We start from the raw sequence: 19,105 nt of genomic DNA on the forward strand, positions 1-19,105 counted from the left end.
GCGGGCAGGCAGAGGGGCGCGGTCAGCCAATGAAAACGAGCGCTCCTGCTTTCACAGCCAATAGTAGCCGGTTATAAAGGTGACAAATGCAGAGCGGGTTTTGCGATAGCAATGAGAAAGAGGGATTGTGAGGGCCGTAGAGCCGCTCAGAAAGGTGCGCGGGCGGGAAAGTGGCGACAAAGCCCGTCAGGCTCTGCCCACCCTCCCCCAGGTACCAGCTCTCCGCCGCTCTCACCTGCAGACATCAACACGAACGCGGAGAACAGGGCGATCTCGTCCTCCGACAGGTGCATAGAACACAGGCTCTTCCCGAATTCAAAGACGGAGGCGATCAAGTCGTCGCAGCCTGTCAAGAGACAACCGAGAATGAGAGGAGGTGTGAACGAGGGGGGGGTTCTCCTCCTCCCCCTCCCGTCAGCCCCCCCACCCTCTCCCGATGGGTTTAATAAAAGGGACGACGGAGAGGAGCGCAGGAAACAAAAGGTAAACAAGACGGAGGCGGAGGCGCAGCGGAAGATCTTACGCAGCCGCTTCACAGCCGCCTCTCCACGGCCCAATCAGGCTCCGGCAGGCGGGTGGCCTCACGCAACCCGTAACCAAGCCGCTAATGGGGCCGGGCTTTCTCCTGCTTAAATCAATTATTACCCCTCACACGGACGGGGGCACAGCCGACACGGCTGGAGAGCTCCGCCCACCCCTGTCTAAGGCCGCTCTCTCTTTTTAGGAGGTGGGGTGGGGGGGGGGGGAGAATTCGGAACAGTGAGAGGCTTGTCAGAGAGGCCGTGAACCCATTACACCGAATAAGACTGGACTGTTCTTCCTCACTCGCCCCCCCCCACCCCCAAACACACACAAACACAAACACACACACACACGCACACACACCGGACGTTGAAGATGCGCCCAGTTAGAACAGTGGAAAGCTCTCTGTGCATGCTCATTAGTGTTTGTACAGAGGGCAGGGTTTCCGTGTAAGAGTGCTGATACAGCAGTGACTGTAAACAGGGTCAATACTGCAGCTGAGATATTATGAACAGAGTAATGCTGTGTGTGCTGGGCTGGGCTGGCCATTACCCAGGCACTCAATACTGTGTGTTTACTTCTCTTGTGTCCTTTTGCCCATCTCTTCAGGCTGCTGAAGTGAACGGCTCCAAGACACTAGAACTGTGAAAGTTCTCCAGGAGTGCTTCAAAGGCAACAGGTAAGCTCAGTTTCACTCCGCCCCCAAACACAGACACACACGCACACACACACGCACGTACACGAACGCGCACACACACACACACCCCATTTTATTTTGGCACTGTACTCCAGCACATTAGATTTGAAATAAATGAGCTTAAAGGGTAGACTGTCAGCTCTAATTTGAGGGCATTTACATCCATATTGGGTGATCCGTGTAGGAACTACAGCCCATGCAATACATAGACATAGACCCCCATTTTGGTGGAGCAAAAGTAATTCAACAATTGGCAGCTCAGAAGTTTCTTATACGTGCATACACACTCGGACAGTGCATATTCATGTACACCAACATACACGCATACAAATGAATTCACACACACACACAATTCAGGCAAACGCACATGCACACGCAGTGTGATAAGGCCCTTACCTAACGATTTGAAGACATCAGGTCCAGCGTACTTCCCGTCGAAATAGACTGTGTTGTTCTGGGAGTCAAAGGCACGGCACATTCTCACAAACACCACCTCCAAAGAACCTGCGAGACACACACAGAAACACAGCTCAGTTTCCTCTCATCTCTCCCTCAAACAGCCGGAAAGACCCAATCACCAGCCACCCTTGTGCTTTGTGTTGTACCTCCTCTAAGCTGTCTGCAAACTGTTTCTGTCTGTTGGTTGGGAGTTACAGTACTACGCTTATTAGCTCATGTCACTCTGCCAACAATTACCCAGTTTAACGAACACGCCTTGCGTCCAAACGCCTTTTCAGCACTTTGGAATAAATAAATAACGGCACCATGACTAAATCTACAATGAAAGCTGGGCGATATTACCTACAGTCAAAAACTGCTGCAGCTTATTAGAACCTAATGGGTATTGTAGGCATTAGTCTACGGCAGTCATTACGACACCGTGTTTCACCACAGCAGAAGCAGAGAGAGAGATAAGAACAGGCCTGTGGTTCTGTTGACCTGTAAAGGCAGGGCTTGCCGAAATGGCCGTGCTGTAAAATGTCACGTTCGGACGTGGGGGCGTCTGCGGTGGCGTCTGCGGTGGCTTCATTATTGATATCGGTAACATCAGCGATGGGAACGCAGACGGAATCCAGACCGGCGTGGGGAGCACAGACAGACCGTGGGAGGTGTGTGTTCGCGCATTTGCTTGTTTGTTTGTTTGTTTTGTTCGCGTGCGTGCGTGTGTGTGGGGGGGTATTCGTCTTTTCGTCTCTAAAGAGGCACCAGCTGGTGCAGTGCGCGGCGAGAGAGGCGAGCGTTTATCTGATACGGCGCTACAACTCGCGCTACGCCCCACGCTACGCCCCCGTGTTTACGGCGAGCGAAGAGGCGGCGCGGGGGAACAAGCTCCGCCCCCAAGCCCATCTGAGAGTTATTTATATACACCGCGGGAGTCACATGCCGAGCACAAGGAAAGTTCAGCACCCCCCTATTCACACGGCCGACCGATGAAGCGACTCAGGCCTGGAACCGTACGTCACACTTCACTGCTGCAGCCGGGACTCAAACAGACAACCTTTTCTTTTATTAAAAGGCCAGTTCCCCTCGGGCTCCAGCCTCACCAACACACAGGGAGATATTCCTTTGTGTGCAGTGGATCATCACACTATGTAGATACACAAACAGATCTGACCAATGTTAGCAGGCCTGTTCCCTAGCCCTCACACCCCACAGTTGTTTAAGTGTGCTACGTTACCATACTGGTGCTACGTTATCATACTACCACTGTGATATTGTAATGGTGCTACATTACTGTAATGGTGTTACACTGTTGTAATGGTTTTACATTACAGTACTGGTGCTACATTACTGCACTGGTGTAACATTATTGTAATGATGCGACATTAAATGTACTGGCACTGTGTTATTGTATTGGTGCTGCGTTTTAAGAATTACCGATAAGGGATGAAAAAAGTTCCATTAATTTTATATTTTAATATTATGTGGCTCTCACAATCGATCATTCAAATTGTACACTGAACATTCAAGCATAGTTCCCCCCCCCCCCAAAGTGTGGTATGAATGTACAGTTCTGTGTAAATAATGATGTGCTGTAAGGAGATCCGCATTCATTCACATATTCAGACTAGAAAATAATGAATAATACCAGAAAATAATGTTTTTAAGATGAGTTCTCCATGTTTGATTCTTATTCTGCTTCAGCTCTGCACTCAGAGGAGGCAGAATAAATATGATTTTTCTTCAACATTCACAAGCATTTGAATACTGAAATTAAAAACTGGTGAGTGATCTCATCTGTATGCGAACAATCAAATATTCGATGTCATCCTAAGCGTTCTTTTGGCAACAAAGGATAGATATGCAATTGCCTACAAATGATGGATGTGTACTCTCTGTACAGAGTTCTATTTTAATTGCTTACTATAGTTCTCTACGCTAAATTTTTATTAGCCAGATATTGAGCTCCTGTGTTCCTATCCTCAACCTTTCTCCATAGGCAGGAGCTTCCTGCTGGCTACACAGGGGACTGGGCATTGTCTGAGTTGTTATGCTATAGTATACAGTATAAACTGCAGCTCAGGCATGAATATTCATCATGAGCTCTCATTTCAGTTTGGGGAAAAGCTGAATATCTGCTCAGTAAAGCGGATATCTGTTGGTCGGGTCTGGCCCGAGCCAACCGGGGCGACGTACCCGCTTTCAGAAGCACGATCTGGTCGTTCTGGCACAGCTCCATGAAGCCGTCGATGCGCTTGGCGAACTCCACCACGTACTGGATGGCCTCCGTCACTTTGATGGCACACAGCTGCCACATCACTTCCCTGGGCTGGGGGGGCGGGGCGGGGGGAAGAGAAAAAAGAAAGATGAATGCTGGGAAGGCTTAGCGTTAGCATGCCGTGACAGAGAAACCGGGCCACGGTGAAAACCTGCCGCGCTGCCAACAATGGGACGCACGGTAGAATGTTTGGTGTTAATCTAGCCTGTTAAAGAGCTGCTTATATACATCCACAGTGGATCTAATGTACTCTATCAGAGTGAAATTTACTATATATATATATAACCTACTATATATAGAGCTGATTTAGCACTCATCTGTCTGCTGTGTGGGGACAGGGACAGGGACAGGAAGTGGCGGCGTGGCACCTTGTTCTGGTAGTTCTCCATTTCCTCCTGCAGGAAGGCCTGCCAGGTCATCTGCTGGAGCTCCTCCCTCAGGTACTGACACGTCTCCATGTGGGACTTGGAGATGTTCTGGGCCAGATGTTCTAAAGAAAGAACAACAACAACAGCAGCTGAACACTGGACCTGAGACAATGGGAGCGATTCACCAAGCGCAAGCCGCTACTCGATGCTAACCCTTCATCGAACCTTCAGCGAGGACGGCAAGGCGGATACGATACGACTGCGTCCCGTTTTTGTTTTGTTACGAGCAATTTCGCCAGGAAGAGAGGGGGCTGTTGACATTTCCGCTGATACTGCCTCCAGGGGGCTACGAGCTAAAGAGGCAGTCAGAAATGGAACGGAGGGATGACACCAGATGAAAAGAAGGGGTAGTGGAGGGAGAAAAACATCGGGCATTCATCTCGGAAACAAAAGGTCATATCGCTTTGATAGAGAGAAAAAAGCCATACGGAATGAAAAAAAAAAGAATCATATTTTTTTTTCTCTTCAAAATACATTTGTTAAGAGGAAAAGGGTTTCAACACTCAGGGGAACTTTAAAAAAATGATTTCCCCCGACGCGTGCCCTGCTGGATCCCGATTGGCCCTAATTAATGGAAACTAATTACGAAAAAGGCGCTTTTAATGAGTCTCGGAGATGAGTTTTCCAACCTCCTGCTATTTTAAGGCACCTTTTGTGTCATTTGCCCCCCGGTTGAGCTCTTCTCCCCCCCCCCCACACCCTCAACCTCCCCCCACCCACCCCAAGCCTACACCCCCGCCTGCCTCCTCTCACCTAGCTCTGCCATGGACACGGTGGGGGAGGTGTCCCCGTTGGTGAAGGAGCAGTAGGGGAAGAACCCGGAGCCGGGGGCGAAGTCGCAGATGGGCTCCGGCTTGATGCCGTTGATGTCCAGGCCGGACTGGTCGGGCGAGGGCTGGATGTCCAGGTAGAAGCCGCCCACGGCCGGGTCGGCCTTGCCGCCGTCGGGCGTGTGGCTGTCCATGTAGCCGCCGAGGTCCTCGTGCAGCTCGGTCAGGCCGTTGGCGGACAGGCCGTAGGTGGGCGTGAGAGGCTCCGCTTCCCCCGGCTGCTGCTGGTGGTCGCGCTGCTGCTGCTGCAGCCGGTGCTTCTGCACCTCCGCGTACAGGCTGTCCCTCTGCTTCTTGGACATGCGGCCGAACTTCACCGCTGCAGTGGAGAACACACAGTCACACATGCTGCCTGGTGCTGCTGGCGCCTGTCCCATAGCCATAAGAATATACCGCTACCTGTTCAGACTGATCCATTATGCTAATAATACAGGTACCTATAAACTGCATATCTATCCCTATTCAAAAAGAGTTAAAGCATGAAGAATATACCGCTACCTGTTCAGACTGATCCATTATGCTAATAATACAGGTACCTATAAACTGCATATCCATCCCTATTCAAAAAGAGTTAAAGAATGAAGAATATACCGCTACCTGTTCAGACTGATCCATTATGCTAATAATGCAGGTACCTATAAACTGCATATCCATCCCGACTCAGAAAAAGTTAAAGAATGAAGAATGTATCAATACAGGTAAAAATCAATCCCTGTTCAGACTTATCCCTGTTTACAGTGCGCCAGTCCCTGTTCAGAATGTGCTAATTCCTGTTTAATATGCGCCAACGCCTATTAGGGTACACCAATCCCTGTTTATAACACACTAATCCCTGATTAAGGTTCGCAGACACCGGTTCTGAATGCATCAATCCCCAGTTTAGAATGCCTGTTAAACTGCACTGATCCCGTTTGTTTAGCACAAATCCCCGTTTAGACCGGACTGAATCCCCGGCCGCCGCTGCGAGTCACAGCGGATTCACCCGGCCTGAGGGAGGAGACAGAGGGAGGGACTGGGGGGGAGGGAGGGAGGGAGGGAGGGAGAGAGCTGGAGAAAGAGAGAGAGAGAGAGAGAGCTGGAGAAAGAGAGAGAGTTGGAGAGAGAGATAGAAAGAGAGAGAGAGCTGGAGAGAGAAAGATTTGGAGAGAGAGAAATAAAGAGAGAGAGAGAAAAGCTATCTAAGCAGAATTGAAGGCGCAGACTGTGACAGGCTCGGAGTGAGGGTCGGAGCCCTTGGTTATGGTTAGCGTAGCACAGACTCAGCCCCACACTCACAGTGGCCTGCCTCAGCCACGGCTCTCCCCTCCGGCAGCAGCAGTGCTGCCAGCCTTGAAGGATGGAGGGTACAGCAGGTGGAGCTCCGCAGATAGAGGTGTGAGTGAGGGATTCGGGTGGAGGTCACCTTGCCTGTCCTGATTGTGTGAGGGAGCAGCTGAAAGGCTCAGAGGGGCTGGCCTGATTAGAGCGGGGCGCCCCACCCTCCTCCCCCCACCAAAATCGCCACACCTGCGAAATCCCCGCTAAAGCTGGTTGTCTGCACCTGGCCACCTCATCATACCGCTACATCTAACTAGCTAACTGCACTCTCCAGTGCTACCTCCAGTGCACCACTGCAGGAATGCCCCTATCCCCTAGCGTATGAACTCCAAACCGCACCCGCCCCACGCGTGTACCCACCGTCCCGGGACATGCCCACAGCCAGGCACTTCTGCAGTCGGCAGTGCTGGCAGCGGTTGCGGCTGGTGCGGTCGATCAGGCAGTTCTTCTGCCGGGGACAGGAGTACGCAGCGTTACTCTGCTGGCTCCTCCTGAAGAAGCCCTGTGGAGAGCAGAGACACACACACACGCGTGTGAGGAGAGAGTGTAACACACATACACACACGCATGAGGAGAGAGTGTAACACACACCACACGCTGAGGAAATAAAAGATGTGAACACACACGAGGAGAAAGGTAACACACACACACGGAGAGGAACCAGAGGGTGTAACACACGTTGCGCACCAACAGCATCAACACAAACACATGCGCATGCAAGAATGCACACTGTGCACCCCACACGCCTTTCATACACCACAATGCAGCATACCCCATGCTGCTTAATGGAGAGAACTGCCACACAACTGCGATATGCAGGAGAGAGTTCCCATAAGATTTTTACACGTCTGCATGCAGATTCCATTCAGAGTCGCTAGCATGTATAGGACAGTTATATATCACCCTGCTCGCGGGCTGATTTTATTCTGCACTGGCATTTCTAATGCTCTCCAATGCCCCTGAAAAGAACATCTGCCACATGAATAAATTACTAGTGATAAATCTCTGGTCCTCAAATTTAAGGCCTCCGCAGCCGGGCTCCTGGTGTCAGCGGTGGCCCCAGAGAGCGGCCCCCGCTTGGGCACTGGCAGCTAACAAGCTGCTGGTGAGCTGTGTGAAGGACAGAGAGGGGGCCGGGGGGGGGGTCGGCACTGTCCTGTCGGAGGTTCGGGGCAGTGCACGCTGCCCCTCTTTAATGTGTTCCCACGGTGAGCCGGGATGGGGGATGCTGCACCTCAGTGAGGTCATCAGCTTCCACCGCTGGGGCTCTGTCAGGGGGGACTTGGGGGGGGGGGGGGGGGGGGGGGGGGGGCTGACTGGGGGAGATCATGGGAGATCGGCCCCCGTCGTCTTTTGACAATTTTCCTCTTAATGAATTGATTCTAGCACATCATTAACATACTCCATTCGCCGGTCGATACACATATGTCTTAATTAGTTGCTCATTGGCTGTTTAATTACAAGAAAACAGCTGACAGCTGCCAAGTTACCTTCTAATGGAGGCCATTATGAAAGTGGAGTGAAACTGTTGGTGACAGGCGAGGCTTTTTCATAATGCTGTGATTTATGGTCCAAACTGGTGTACTTGCACATATCATTAAATGCCTCTGTGCCTGAAGTAATTAGCAATCATTAAAGTTACATTTCAGCAGATTATTCTGCAGATTTCGCTTTACTTAAACCCTCGTCTTCGGGGGAAGGCGCCAGGACGCCTCTGAAAGGGAGAGTGGATCAGCAGAAGCGTGCAGTCATGCCTGTGTGAATACTAATGACCTACCTGCTGACAAGAGCCAAAACAAGGCACACAATGAGCAACATTCACCTGGCTGACTGGCAGGCAAGTGCCACTAAAGTGGGGAAAATGCAGCGAGCTGTCGGGAGTCACTGGGAGAAAGATTTTTTTTTTTCTGGCTGCCACTGGTAAAAGGCCAAGAACCAGTTTTTTAATTCTTTACCCTCTCTCTTTTAGAGTTTAATATCAAACACAAAACATATCTTTACAGTGATAATCAAAATTAATGAAAGCTGAGAAAATATTTTTTAATCAAGTTTCAACTAAGCTTTATTTGTGTCTGGGTTCACGCACACACAAGTACTGCCGTCTCCTTACTGGGTGAGTCAGTAGAAGCTCTGTCAGCTGTGCCTTTCGATTGATAGATCCAGCAAAGGATATCACAACTACTGGCTTGATATATACACGCTAGCTAGCTACGTGAGGCTAAAAGATCTTACTGGATAGCCTGCGTGTTTCTGTATGGGTGTGAGTGCAAGTTCATCAGTGACAGGACAACAAACATATAATCTGCTGACTGGAATGCAACCTCACAGACTTCATTAACATCAAAGCAAAGCAAAAACTTTCATATGGATAATTCTGGTGCACTCGAAAGAGCTCTGCTCTATGACACCACTTATACCACATTTCAAAGATAACCGCTCAGTAGTTAATTGAGTTTGTATCATTTGAAATTTTTATTTAAGCTTTCCATAAAAACTCCCCCTCGGGAATAGACCATCAGCAAGAGTGCATGCTATGCACACTGAATAACATGGACTCAGTTCACTTTGACTGACAACCGAGGAAGGTCTGCCATTAAATTAAGGTTCAGAATCATGTGGTTTTTCAACAACTGTATGTTCACAGATCTTTCATCCGTGTGCACATACGCAAACACAACTATGCGTGTGAGCAGTGAGCACAAACAAAAATGCATGCTAGTGCACACAACATGCACACACACACACGCTCGCATACATTCACAAACACATGCACATCAGAGAGGAGAATGACAGGAGTGGAGAGCTGGCAGGAGCATGGGCAATGTGTCAACAGCAACGTCCAGCCCGGCAGGAGACGGCCTTCTCTTACCTTGCATCCTTCGCACGTTATCACACCATAATGGATTCCTGATGATTTATCTCCACAGATCTTGCAAGGAATAATTTCGATTTGAGCTGGAGAGACACGGAGGGAGAGAGAAAAAAGGGGGAGGAGGGGGCGTTTAGAACCATACTGTCACCTGTCACATCAAACATTTCGCCCACAGTTGAGCAGTGGTACACGATACAGATCTACAAATGCATCGAGGGGCCTGCTTCTTACGCTTGACGCAACATTCAGACTTCGCCGTCTGGTACAGGCGGGGGCCATTTTGGCTCACAACATCCACGCCTAACGCTATTTCTTATTATGTTATGGTTATTCAAGCACGGAAGCCAAAATTTACCTGCAATTCCCTTGACGTCACACAAGGGCAGTAAAAGAAACTTCACCAGATATCACAGCATTTGCTCCATTACACCCGCGTACATATGCACATAAACAGAATAGTGTGGAAACATGGGGGAGAAGCGGGTGTGTAAATCTGTAGCTGTAGTAAATTATTATTACTCTAACGAACCTATTTGAATGTATTCCACTTAGTTATTTGTCTTATATTTGATAAATTGGTGTAAGTCAACACAAAGATATTGTAAAAGTAATATTTTAGGGCTCTGTAGAGAGAAAACATTCTCCACAGCGATGAGGACCCATGTTTGGGGCAGAGCAGTGATCTGCATCTGACACGCCCTACGCAGAGCACAAAACAGCGCTGAGAGTGTCTGAGCTGAGCACATCGCAGTTCCATCGCTGCAAGAAGTCACATGATTCCTCATCATATAGCTCCTCCCACAAGAACACTCCTGCAACCATGACAGACTGACTGCCTATGATTTTCCTTCCACGCTGGCCCCGCCTACCAGCACAGATAGCCAATCGTGGGACAGATTCCTATTGTTCCCTGGTTTATTTGAAGCTCTGCAGAGAGGAAGGGGGGTGCTCTGGCACCCAGAGTGGATCTTGCTCACATTTGAATCATTTGCCTGTGCTCCACAGTTACAACAACAATAACAACATGCAAGATACAGCATCTTCAGATCAAACACCACCACACAGATATAAAGTGTCAATATAGTGAAATAACAAATGTGTGGATAGCTTCAGTGCAGGGCCAATGTGAACACAAAATAATTTCCACGTAACATGAATTCTACGTCAAATCAACTGTGAACAATTTACAGTCTTGCTTCTTTGGAAGTTCCCACCTCATTAAAATATAGGGAAGAACTGCATGCTACAGCAATGCCCTTCATGTGGCAACGACCAAACACAGCAGCACCGGTACCTCTGGGATCAATGGGGCTGTGTTTCTACCGCACGGGAGCGTTCTACCAAGGACGTTAAAGACGGCCGAGCATTCCTTGGGCACGCCTCGAGAGCCGGAGGGTGGAAATGAATTCCCCCCGAATCGCCCTCCCGCCGTGGAGCCCGGACCGAACCGCACAGCCTGCTTAATCAGCGCCCCCCGCAGGCCGCAGTGCTGTCGCCGTCCCCCAGGCCAGCCTTAGGGCTGCGCTCTGTGGCCATCAGCCGATCCACTGAGCGCCGCGCCCAGAAGGGGCCCCGGTGTTACGTACACCGCAGCCAATCAGAACCGTGCGCTCGCCGCAACGATGTCAGAAGGTCACCTCCGCCGGCAAGAGCCGCATTAGCCCATATTTCAGCGCGGCGAGGCGACGGACGCAGGCAACTACGTTGCCGTCAATTTTCCGTTGAATTATCGGCCCCCCCGCCCCCTCCCCCTCCGCCTCACGCATTCCGTCAAGAGCAGCGTGACGAATGCGAGACCTCCTCTGATGTGAAGAATTCCTCACACTTCGGTCTATTGTCTAGTGTATCATCAGCTTGTCAGGGATGATTAGAGCCAGTGTTATAATGGGCAGGGAAGGGACAAAAAGAGAAACAGGCTGAGATTATCGGGGAGAGACGAGCTCTTATATTATTTAAGGCCCCGGCTGGTTTCAGAACACTACCCCAGGGCCAATCCCTGCCCGGCTGGTTCCGGAAAACTCTATCCCAGGACCAATCCCTGCCTGCTGGATGGTGTTTTTTTATTTTTCTTTCGCTGTTTGAATATTAACAGGGCATTGTACTTCCTCTCCTTCGGCATTTCCCGCTTCATTACTTAGGTGATTCGTTCTGACGGAACAACAACAGCCCGAGCGCTCTGCGATCAGGGCCGGCTGCAGCTGGGGTGGGGGGTTAGGGGGAGAGCCGGGCAGCAGGTGGCGCTGCAGTGCTGCGGCTGCCTCCTCCAGCACTTGCCCCCCCCCCCCATGCTGCCGATGCCAGGCTCCCTGGCTCCTGCCTCTCGCGTTCCCCTCTTCTCTCTTTCTTTTCTCCCCCTCCCCCACACCCCCTCTCGGAGATGCCTTCATTTCTGCTGAAGAGTTAGCTGTGGGTGCACACGTGCTGATTCCAGGGGAGGGATGGGGAGACAGCCCAGCTTTAGGTCCTCCTCAACAGCCTCAAGGGACAGGCACAGCCAGGCACACACTCACCGACCAGGCACACACTCACCGACCAGGTACACACTCACCGACCAGGTACACACTCACAGACCAGGCACACACTCACCGACCAGGCACACACTCACCGACCAGGTACACACTCACAGACCAGGCACACACTCACCGACCAGGCACACACTCACCGACCAGGTACACACTCACAGACCAGGCACACACTCACCGACCAGGCACACATTTGCAGGCAGTCACACACTTGCCAGGCAGCACCTGCCTAGATTTTGATGCTCCTGTGGCAAAGTCATAACATCAGACTTATTGAAACCGTGGGAAAGCACAGGGTGTTTGGACTTTAAGAAAGGACATGGTGCATATTAAAAGCGACCATCAAACATTTTTTCTTTAAAAAACAAATGGTCTGCTTAAACTGAAAATGTTGAATCTCAAACTCAAAGACCCTGCAGATAAGAGGCTCCATTCATGAAACATTTTAATAGCCTTACAGATAATCCAAATTTTCACTTTGTATATTTCTCAAAAGCGCAAATCAAGTTTTGAGGAGACCACAGTTCACGGTATTTCACTGAAGTTGTCATTAAAGCACAAGCCTATCCCCTGAAAAGCAGGGGGAATTTGTAGCCGATCATTACTGCATTGTCTGCTTCTCAGATAAGGGCGTCTTGGGACTCTTAAACAGCACTTCAAATGCAGAGAGTGGTTTACAATTAACCACAAGGGTTGTTATAACAATTGAAGGCCATGTGCCAAAGTACTTGAGATCAGTGCATCAATATCTATTGACATACGCAATCATTTGCAACAACTGTCCTCTGAGGCATCGTCTGACACAAGCTCAGCCTTTCTTCCCAGTCACTGATCCCGGTTTAGTCCGGTCCAGCTTATTAGAGTGAGCACATCCACTGCAGACAGGCACGCAGGCACGCACACACGCACATACTTTACTGTGAAGTTGACACATACCATCGCTAAAAATAGCACAAGAAACGTCATTATTTCATTGTAAAATAATGAGTAATCCTTTTATCGTTTTACAGTTTTTTCAATACGAGCAAACACTCGTCCAAAGGATGGAGTCCTGTGGAAAACGGGAGAAAAGCTCTACAGCATCAGTGTGTGACCGCGGATGGCTGACCACTCCTAAGGATGAGATCAAACCCCAGGTATCGACAGTCCGGGCTTTCCGCCAATAGCTCCATTCATTCGAGGACATTGACCAACCGTCAGGGCCGTTAGTAAAGAGTTGCCATCTTAGCATTTCAATCGCTAAATTTTGCTTTTCAGACCCTGTCTGACCTAATAATGGTCCGGATGCCCCCACCGATGCACCATGGTGGTGGCTGAGGTGAGTTTCCCCCCGGATCACTGTAAAGCTCTTAGAGCATCTAGAAAAGTGCTACATAAATGCAATGTTTCATTTCATTCATTCATTCACACGGTTCATTTGTGTTACAGCAAAGTCAGGAGACACAGCAGTTCTACCCAACTGTGTTTATCTGTCAGGCCCCTCTTGTGATGAATAAAATAAATTACATTTGGTAAAATAAATGACATTTGGTATAATAACTTCACTGTAGGTAGAATGTAAATCATGCCCTTTTTGCATTTCTGCCATACACTGGATGAAGCGACGGACGTGATATTTATTAATTTCTTTTAATATTTACAAAAATTTGTTAAAAACATACCCTCAAGTAAGTACAATAAAACTTTTGTTAAAAACTAGTATCAGATGCACTGCAGAATGTGTACAACCGAGACTAGTTTACTACACTGTCATGGTATACTGTATGCGCCAGGATGCATTTGAGTAATGAATGCTGTAAAAGGCCTTTAGTGGCTCAAGAGGGATAGTCATTAGGCCGCCACCACATTTACCCAAAAATGCCCAGGAGACTAGTGGTCAGACACATTTGTCTTTGTACTGGCAGGGACAGTGGGTTTTTGCAACCAAAACCGCAGGCAACTATCAGCTACCAGCTGACATCAGTGACAGATGCTGCTCTCTTCCTACTGGTGGCATCCCTCTCGCAGTGCTGAGTGGACTGTACTGTGGCACAGGCTACCATTACAGGTGTCCGTATGCTTCAGCTGCTGAGCTAACCACATGCTGGTGCATGCAGTAAGAACTACCTGGGAAAAAGTGTCCAAGACTGTATAAAAGCGCCGATCTAGTCAGATCCGTTGATAAAAAGGTGGCTATTAATTAATGAAAAAGAAAACACAAACTAGTTGAAGTCAGGACTAGGTGAACTCTCGATGCTGCAAGGTGCTCTTGAAGAAAAAGACTGCAGCAGCCTAAACATAAAAATGAGCAAACTTGAGGCACTCTTTCGCAGAGCAGTGATTAGTGAAAAAATCTTTATTAGAAGGTAATTAACAACACCATAAAAGCGCCAAACGCTAGCACGCACTGAGGAAGGCACACGTTCTGTGAAAAGGTGGCATCGGAGGGCTTTTCAGGGTGGGCTCCAAGGTTCTTGGACTCCTTTCATTTACGGTACAGAAGATCCAATCAAGCGGCAAAAGAAGCGGGCGAACCCCATATGCTAAAAAACCCGCCCCCTCCTTAACGGGAAGACGGACGCTTCGGGATTGCACACGCCGCCTCCTTCGCCGGCCTCTCCCAGAGACTTCCGCGTACGCCACGCACAGCGCGCACTTTACCGCTGACATCAGCACCGCCCGGAGAATCTTACCAGCACCGGCACTCCTGTCGCCTCGCACCGGCACCGCGCGCTAATTTGCAGCCGGGGAGCGTCATTTAGAGCGGACTCAAAGCACCATGCTGACACAATACGCCGAATGTACATAAAATAAACAAGATGATTTGCTAAGACTGTAAAAAAAAAATAATAATTTGCCACGACTCCCCCAAGCTAGTCAGCTACACGTGGAAGGAGAGCTGATTAATAACTTTGGGCTTTTACCAAAGGTAGGTGCGTTATAAAAAGCCCACCGCCTTGTGCTTTAGCAGATGAACTGTACGTGAAAATACACACATTCAGTCAGTCTCAGGTACAGATGCAAACTTACAGGCTTCGTTTCCTGAGCATTGTAGGGGCCTGCTCTAAGCAAGCCATTTAGAGAGATGCATTTTTTATGTTTGTATATACATACAGACTATACATATATATATATATATATATATATATATATTGATTATTAAAATATCTTTGAATATCAGCCATTCAACACAACCTATCATGGTGTAGAATTGCAATTGAGAGACAAAAAAGAAAAATTGAGAAAAAAGAAGCATGGGCAATGCTGAAAATATAATGACAGCTTAACCAGTGATTTTCATGTGTTTGTTTGACTAACATTTGATGGCTGTCATAGAATGAGGGAAAAAGAAAAGAGGAACCAGGAAGAGGGCCTGTCAAGCCAACTGCAGCCAACTAAGAATTATTATTATTATTATTATGACAACACAATGAAAGCTACCAAGATTCTAGATGCATAGTGCAGAAAACAACATGATATGCTGTTCATTTGTTACACCTTTCTTTCGTGATACTCTAGTGCAAATCATCTGCTGTGTGTCTATTTGTGTATGTGTGTGTGTTGACAGCAGCTAGTGACTAAATGATGTAATGCAGAGGCCCCGTGTCAGTAGATTATGTAAGCCATTGGTCTGAAAAACAGAGACTGTTACAGTGCTTGCATTATGCAAGGCTTAGCAGTTCCCCTCGCATCCGGTGCACAATGACAATTTAATCAAAGTCTATCATATCAACATCTCAAAATACAATTCATGGGTGGTTACAGTCTCACATGCAAGCCCTTTTCATGGTTACTGGTGAATGCAGGGCTTTACTCCAAGAATAGCCAATGTCATCGCTCTTTCCTGCTCACATCAACCGAAAAAAAAAAATGTAATCGCGTAAGCATTTATAACCCTTAATAAAGCTTTACAGACTACACCATCATTGACTGAGCCCATTCTTGCCTGGAAGAGTGAACAGGGACTGATGCTATCACGCTGTGTTATTTAGCATCTGAGGCAGGGAGATAATTTGTAGTTTCACAAACAGAAAAGTGCAAATATCATTGACAGCTGCGGAACCGAGGCGACAAGGAAGGGGGCCCTCGTTTGGAAATGGGCGCTCGGATACGGCTTCCGTGCGTCAGGTAGCGCTGTCACATAACCTAATCCGGCTGCCATTTACCGCCATCCTCTCCCCCGGCCCGGCGGAAGCAGAAAGGTTATTTGAATGCCAGCGGTAAAAGGACACCGGCGAAGAGCGGCGTAAATCTGTCATTTGTTTGGCGACGGTCGTGTGCGGGCTCAACACCGCGCGGCGCAGTCTGACAGTGGTCGCTGGGGCGGGGGGCGGGGGCGAGGGGAAAAAAGAAAACACGCCGACGCAAATCTCCTCTATCGCCGTACGGTTTTCTCCAGCTAACCCTTACACCTGGGGGAAACCCCGCTACCGTAACCGGAGTCATAGAGCTGTCTCCTTTTAAGCTAATAGAAGGAGGAGAATGCTGCAGACGTGCACATCAGTGGAAATAAACGAACTTTCTGGGAGGCGGTGGAAGATGCGGGAAGACAGAGAGAGAAGCCTGCCCTGCCTCCGTCTGAGAGCTGAGCGCTGAGCGCAGGCCTACAAGACAAACCCAAGCCACCCGGGGCCATTCAAACCCGAGCTCTAACAGCTCAGAGAGTCAGCCTGATTCAGCTAGACTCCACTCCACTCTGCTCTACACACTCGCCCAAGGCTGCTCTCAGCTTCACTGTGTGTGTGCATGTGTGCGTGTGTGTGTGTGTGTGTGTGTGTGTGTGTGTGTGTGTGTGAGAGTGCATGTGAGAGAGTGTGCGTGAGTGTGTGTGTATACGTATGTGCATGTCTGTGTGTGAGAGCATGTGAGAGAGTGTGTGTGTATATGTATGTGCATGTGTGTGTGTTTATGCATGTACGTGTGTGAGAGTGCGTGTGCATGAGTGTGTGTTTTTGCATGTGCGACCATTAATATTCCAGCACCCTACAACTCAAGATGCCTCTAAACACTGCGATGTCTCCATATTCCTCTACCCCCTTGACACCTTTATTGAGACGCTTTCTGACACCCACTATGGGGCGGCTGAGGTACTGTAGTATAGGGGGTGAGAAAGCATCTCCTCTCTCTCTTTCTCTATCACTGTTCTTTCTTTTTTTTGACGGCACTGCAGTAATTGGGCCCCTAATTTAAGTGTTGCCGCGCTCGAGATTGACGAGCTTCCTGACAGCGTGTCTGTGTGTTTGCACTCTGGGGGATGCGGCAGAGAGCCGGGGCTTGCCGAACAGATTAGAGCGCTGGAAGGGAGCGAGAGAGAGAGAGAGAGAGAGAGAGGGAGAGAGAAAGAGAGAGAGGGGGAGAGAGAGAGGGAGAGAGAAAGAGAGAGAGGGAGAGAGAGAGAGAAAGAGAGAGAGAGGGAGAGAGAGAGAGAGCTACGCAGGCCCGTGGCCCAGCCCCCTCTCCTACCCCCGCTCCACCGCCCCCTCTGTTCAGCGCTGACAGGTACGGCCCCAGCGCCGGCCCGCTTCCATAGTTACGCGTCGCGATCCCTCGCCTCCGCCGCCGCCGCCGCCGCCGCGCGCACCGAGAAGGTCTGTACGCCTCGCCGTGTCAGTAACGTAGCGCCTCTGTCACCGCGAGCAGAAACATCTCTGTCTGTCACTGCGCGCACTGACACGGGCTCCACGACTAAACGCGCCGGTAACATCTTTCTGACCACGTGAGAAAAACACATCTGGGCCTGTCACTGCGCGGTGATGTGATCTCTGTGCAGAAAGGCGAGTGCTCTCTGTCGCTGCGTGCAGCGGCACATTTTCACCACCTCAATACGGCGATAACGTCTATCTTCGTTGTGTGCAGTGATTAGGTTGCTGCGTTACCATATGTTGTTGTAAAAGCTCCCCGTTTCACTGCAGCATGTAGATTCACACGTATCTTTATGCCAAGTTTCATCAAAACCTGCAAAAGCTGATATCACACTATGCAACTAATTCAGGTTGACAATTTTCAACAAATTTTTTTTTTTTTCCCCAAAGGCTTCTGTTACTAGTTTTGACAATGAAAAAAAATCTTCAGCGCATCCACGTCAGTTTCATGAGGAAACCAGTACATAGCAACCATTGCACTGCACTACTCGCTACTTGACACTCGCACCACTGGTATTTAGTTTAACTTCCATACTTACATATAAATATATTTTACCATCAATTCACAGAGCTTAGAATTTACTAGATAAATTCAGATTTTATGCAGAGTACAATGCTGGGACTATAACTGGGATTTGAACCTGCAACACCTCAAAAGCCAAGGTGCCTCACCACAATGTCCCACAGCTGCCTCTGACCATTTTGAGCATCACTAAGAGACACTCCCCTACACAAAGAGCATGGGGTTTGTGTGAGGCACAGCAGAGCGTAGCGAGGAGCGAGCATGTGCGGACACAGCCTCGAGGGTGTTGGCCGCGGGCCCTGCGACAGACGGCCCGTAGAACTCCGCTCTCGGCTCGGGGGGGGGGGTCCCTGCAAGATGTTCGCCCCCGGCTCAAGCTGATGCTCGGAGTCACTGGGTCAGCGGAGCACCTGGACCACGGACGGGGAACGCGGGGACCCTCTGAACCGAAAGTAATGGGCCTAGCCTGCTCTCGGCGGGGACGCGCCTCTGTACAAAGGGGCCTGGCTGAGGCTCAAATAGCCCCGCCGCACGTCGACTCTCTCTGCCCTGAGTCAGACCTGGGATGCCCCCCCCCCCGTCTCCAGCAGTCAGCTCCAGCAGCACAAAGTAATGCGTGTAACCTGGAAACAGTGCCCCCTAGGGGGACGTCAGATACGGTCACAGATGACTGTACCGAGCCAGCAGTCAATTTTTCTACATTTTTGTCATTTACCTCATCGAGCACCTTCAAATAATATGTCTGGAATTTACTGTGTTTGCCAAACATCTGTAACAACATCATTCTAAACTCCCCAAGTCACAAATCCCATTTACATCCCACTGGCATTGAGATGTTTCAGCAGTTGAGACCCAGGCTGAGTTATGCATGGCTGTGGTGGTGTGATGCTGGCATCCACGCTGCACACAAACCCAAATCCGGCAAGCATCTTTGACCCGGTCCAGGAATGAAAGGTGCACCCCCCTCTGTACAGGAAAGCCAGTTAAGCCGCTTTTGACCCAGTTAAGGCCCGAGAACAGGCGCAAACTCCAGATTAACCTTCCAGATTAACCT

The 19,105-nt window shown here is 49.4% G+C and overlaps 2 protein-coding genes across 6 annotated transcripts in view; one reads left to right on the forward strand and one right to left on the reverse strand.

Moving 5' to 3' along the window:
- Window positions 1–14,342, forward strand: part of foxb1a (forkhead box B1a) — a 181,008-nt gene extending 166,666 nt beyond the window's left edge. For all 4 annotated transcript variants that reach the window (XR_010326062.1, XR_010326065.1, XR_010326064.1 and 1 more), the window contains 4 exons: window positions 1,132–1,201; window positions 12,918–13,043; window positions 13,165–13,225; window positions 13,336–14,342. The gene's annotated coding sequence lies outside the window, so the exon portion shown is untranslated. The remainder of the gene's footprint in view (window positions 1–1,131; window positions 1,202–12,917; window positions 13,044–13,164; window positions 13,226–13,335) is intronic.
- LOC135241632 (nuclear receptor ROR-alpha A-like) overlaps window positions 1–19,105 on the reverse strand; it is a 245,464-nt gene that overhangs the window by 8,498 nt on the left and 217,861 nt on the right. For both annotated transcript variants that reach the window (XM_064312176.1, XM_064312177.1), the window contains 7 exons: window positions 9,383–9,468; window positions 6,874–7,015; window positions 5,120–5,515; window positions 4,307–4,428; window positions 3,857–3,989; window positions 1,616–1,723; window positions 236–346 (listed from right to left, as the gene is read on the reverse strand). In XM_064312176.1, coding sequence (XP_064168246.1) covers window positions 236–346; window positions 1,616–1,723; window positions 3,857–3,989; window positions 4,307–4,428; window positions 5,120–5,515; window positions 6,874–7,015; window positions 9,383–9,468 — 1,098 coding nt within the window. The remainder of the gene's footprint in view (window positions 1–235; window positions 347–1,615; window positions 1,724–3,856; window positions 3,990–4,306; window positions 4,429–5,119; window positions 5,516–6,873; window positions 7,016–9,382; window positions 9,469–19,105) is intronic.

Source organism: Anguilla rostrata, chromosome 16 (genome assembly GCF_018555375.3).
Source record: "Anguilla rostrata isolate EN2019 chromosome 16, ASM1855537v3, whole genome shotgun sequence".
Taxonomy (NCBI): domain Eukaryota; kingdom Metazoa; phylum Chordata; class Actinopteri; order Anguilliformes; family Anguillidae; genus Anguilla; species Anguilla rostrata.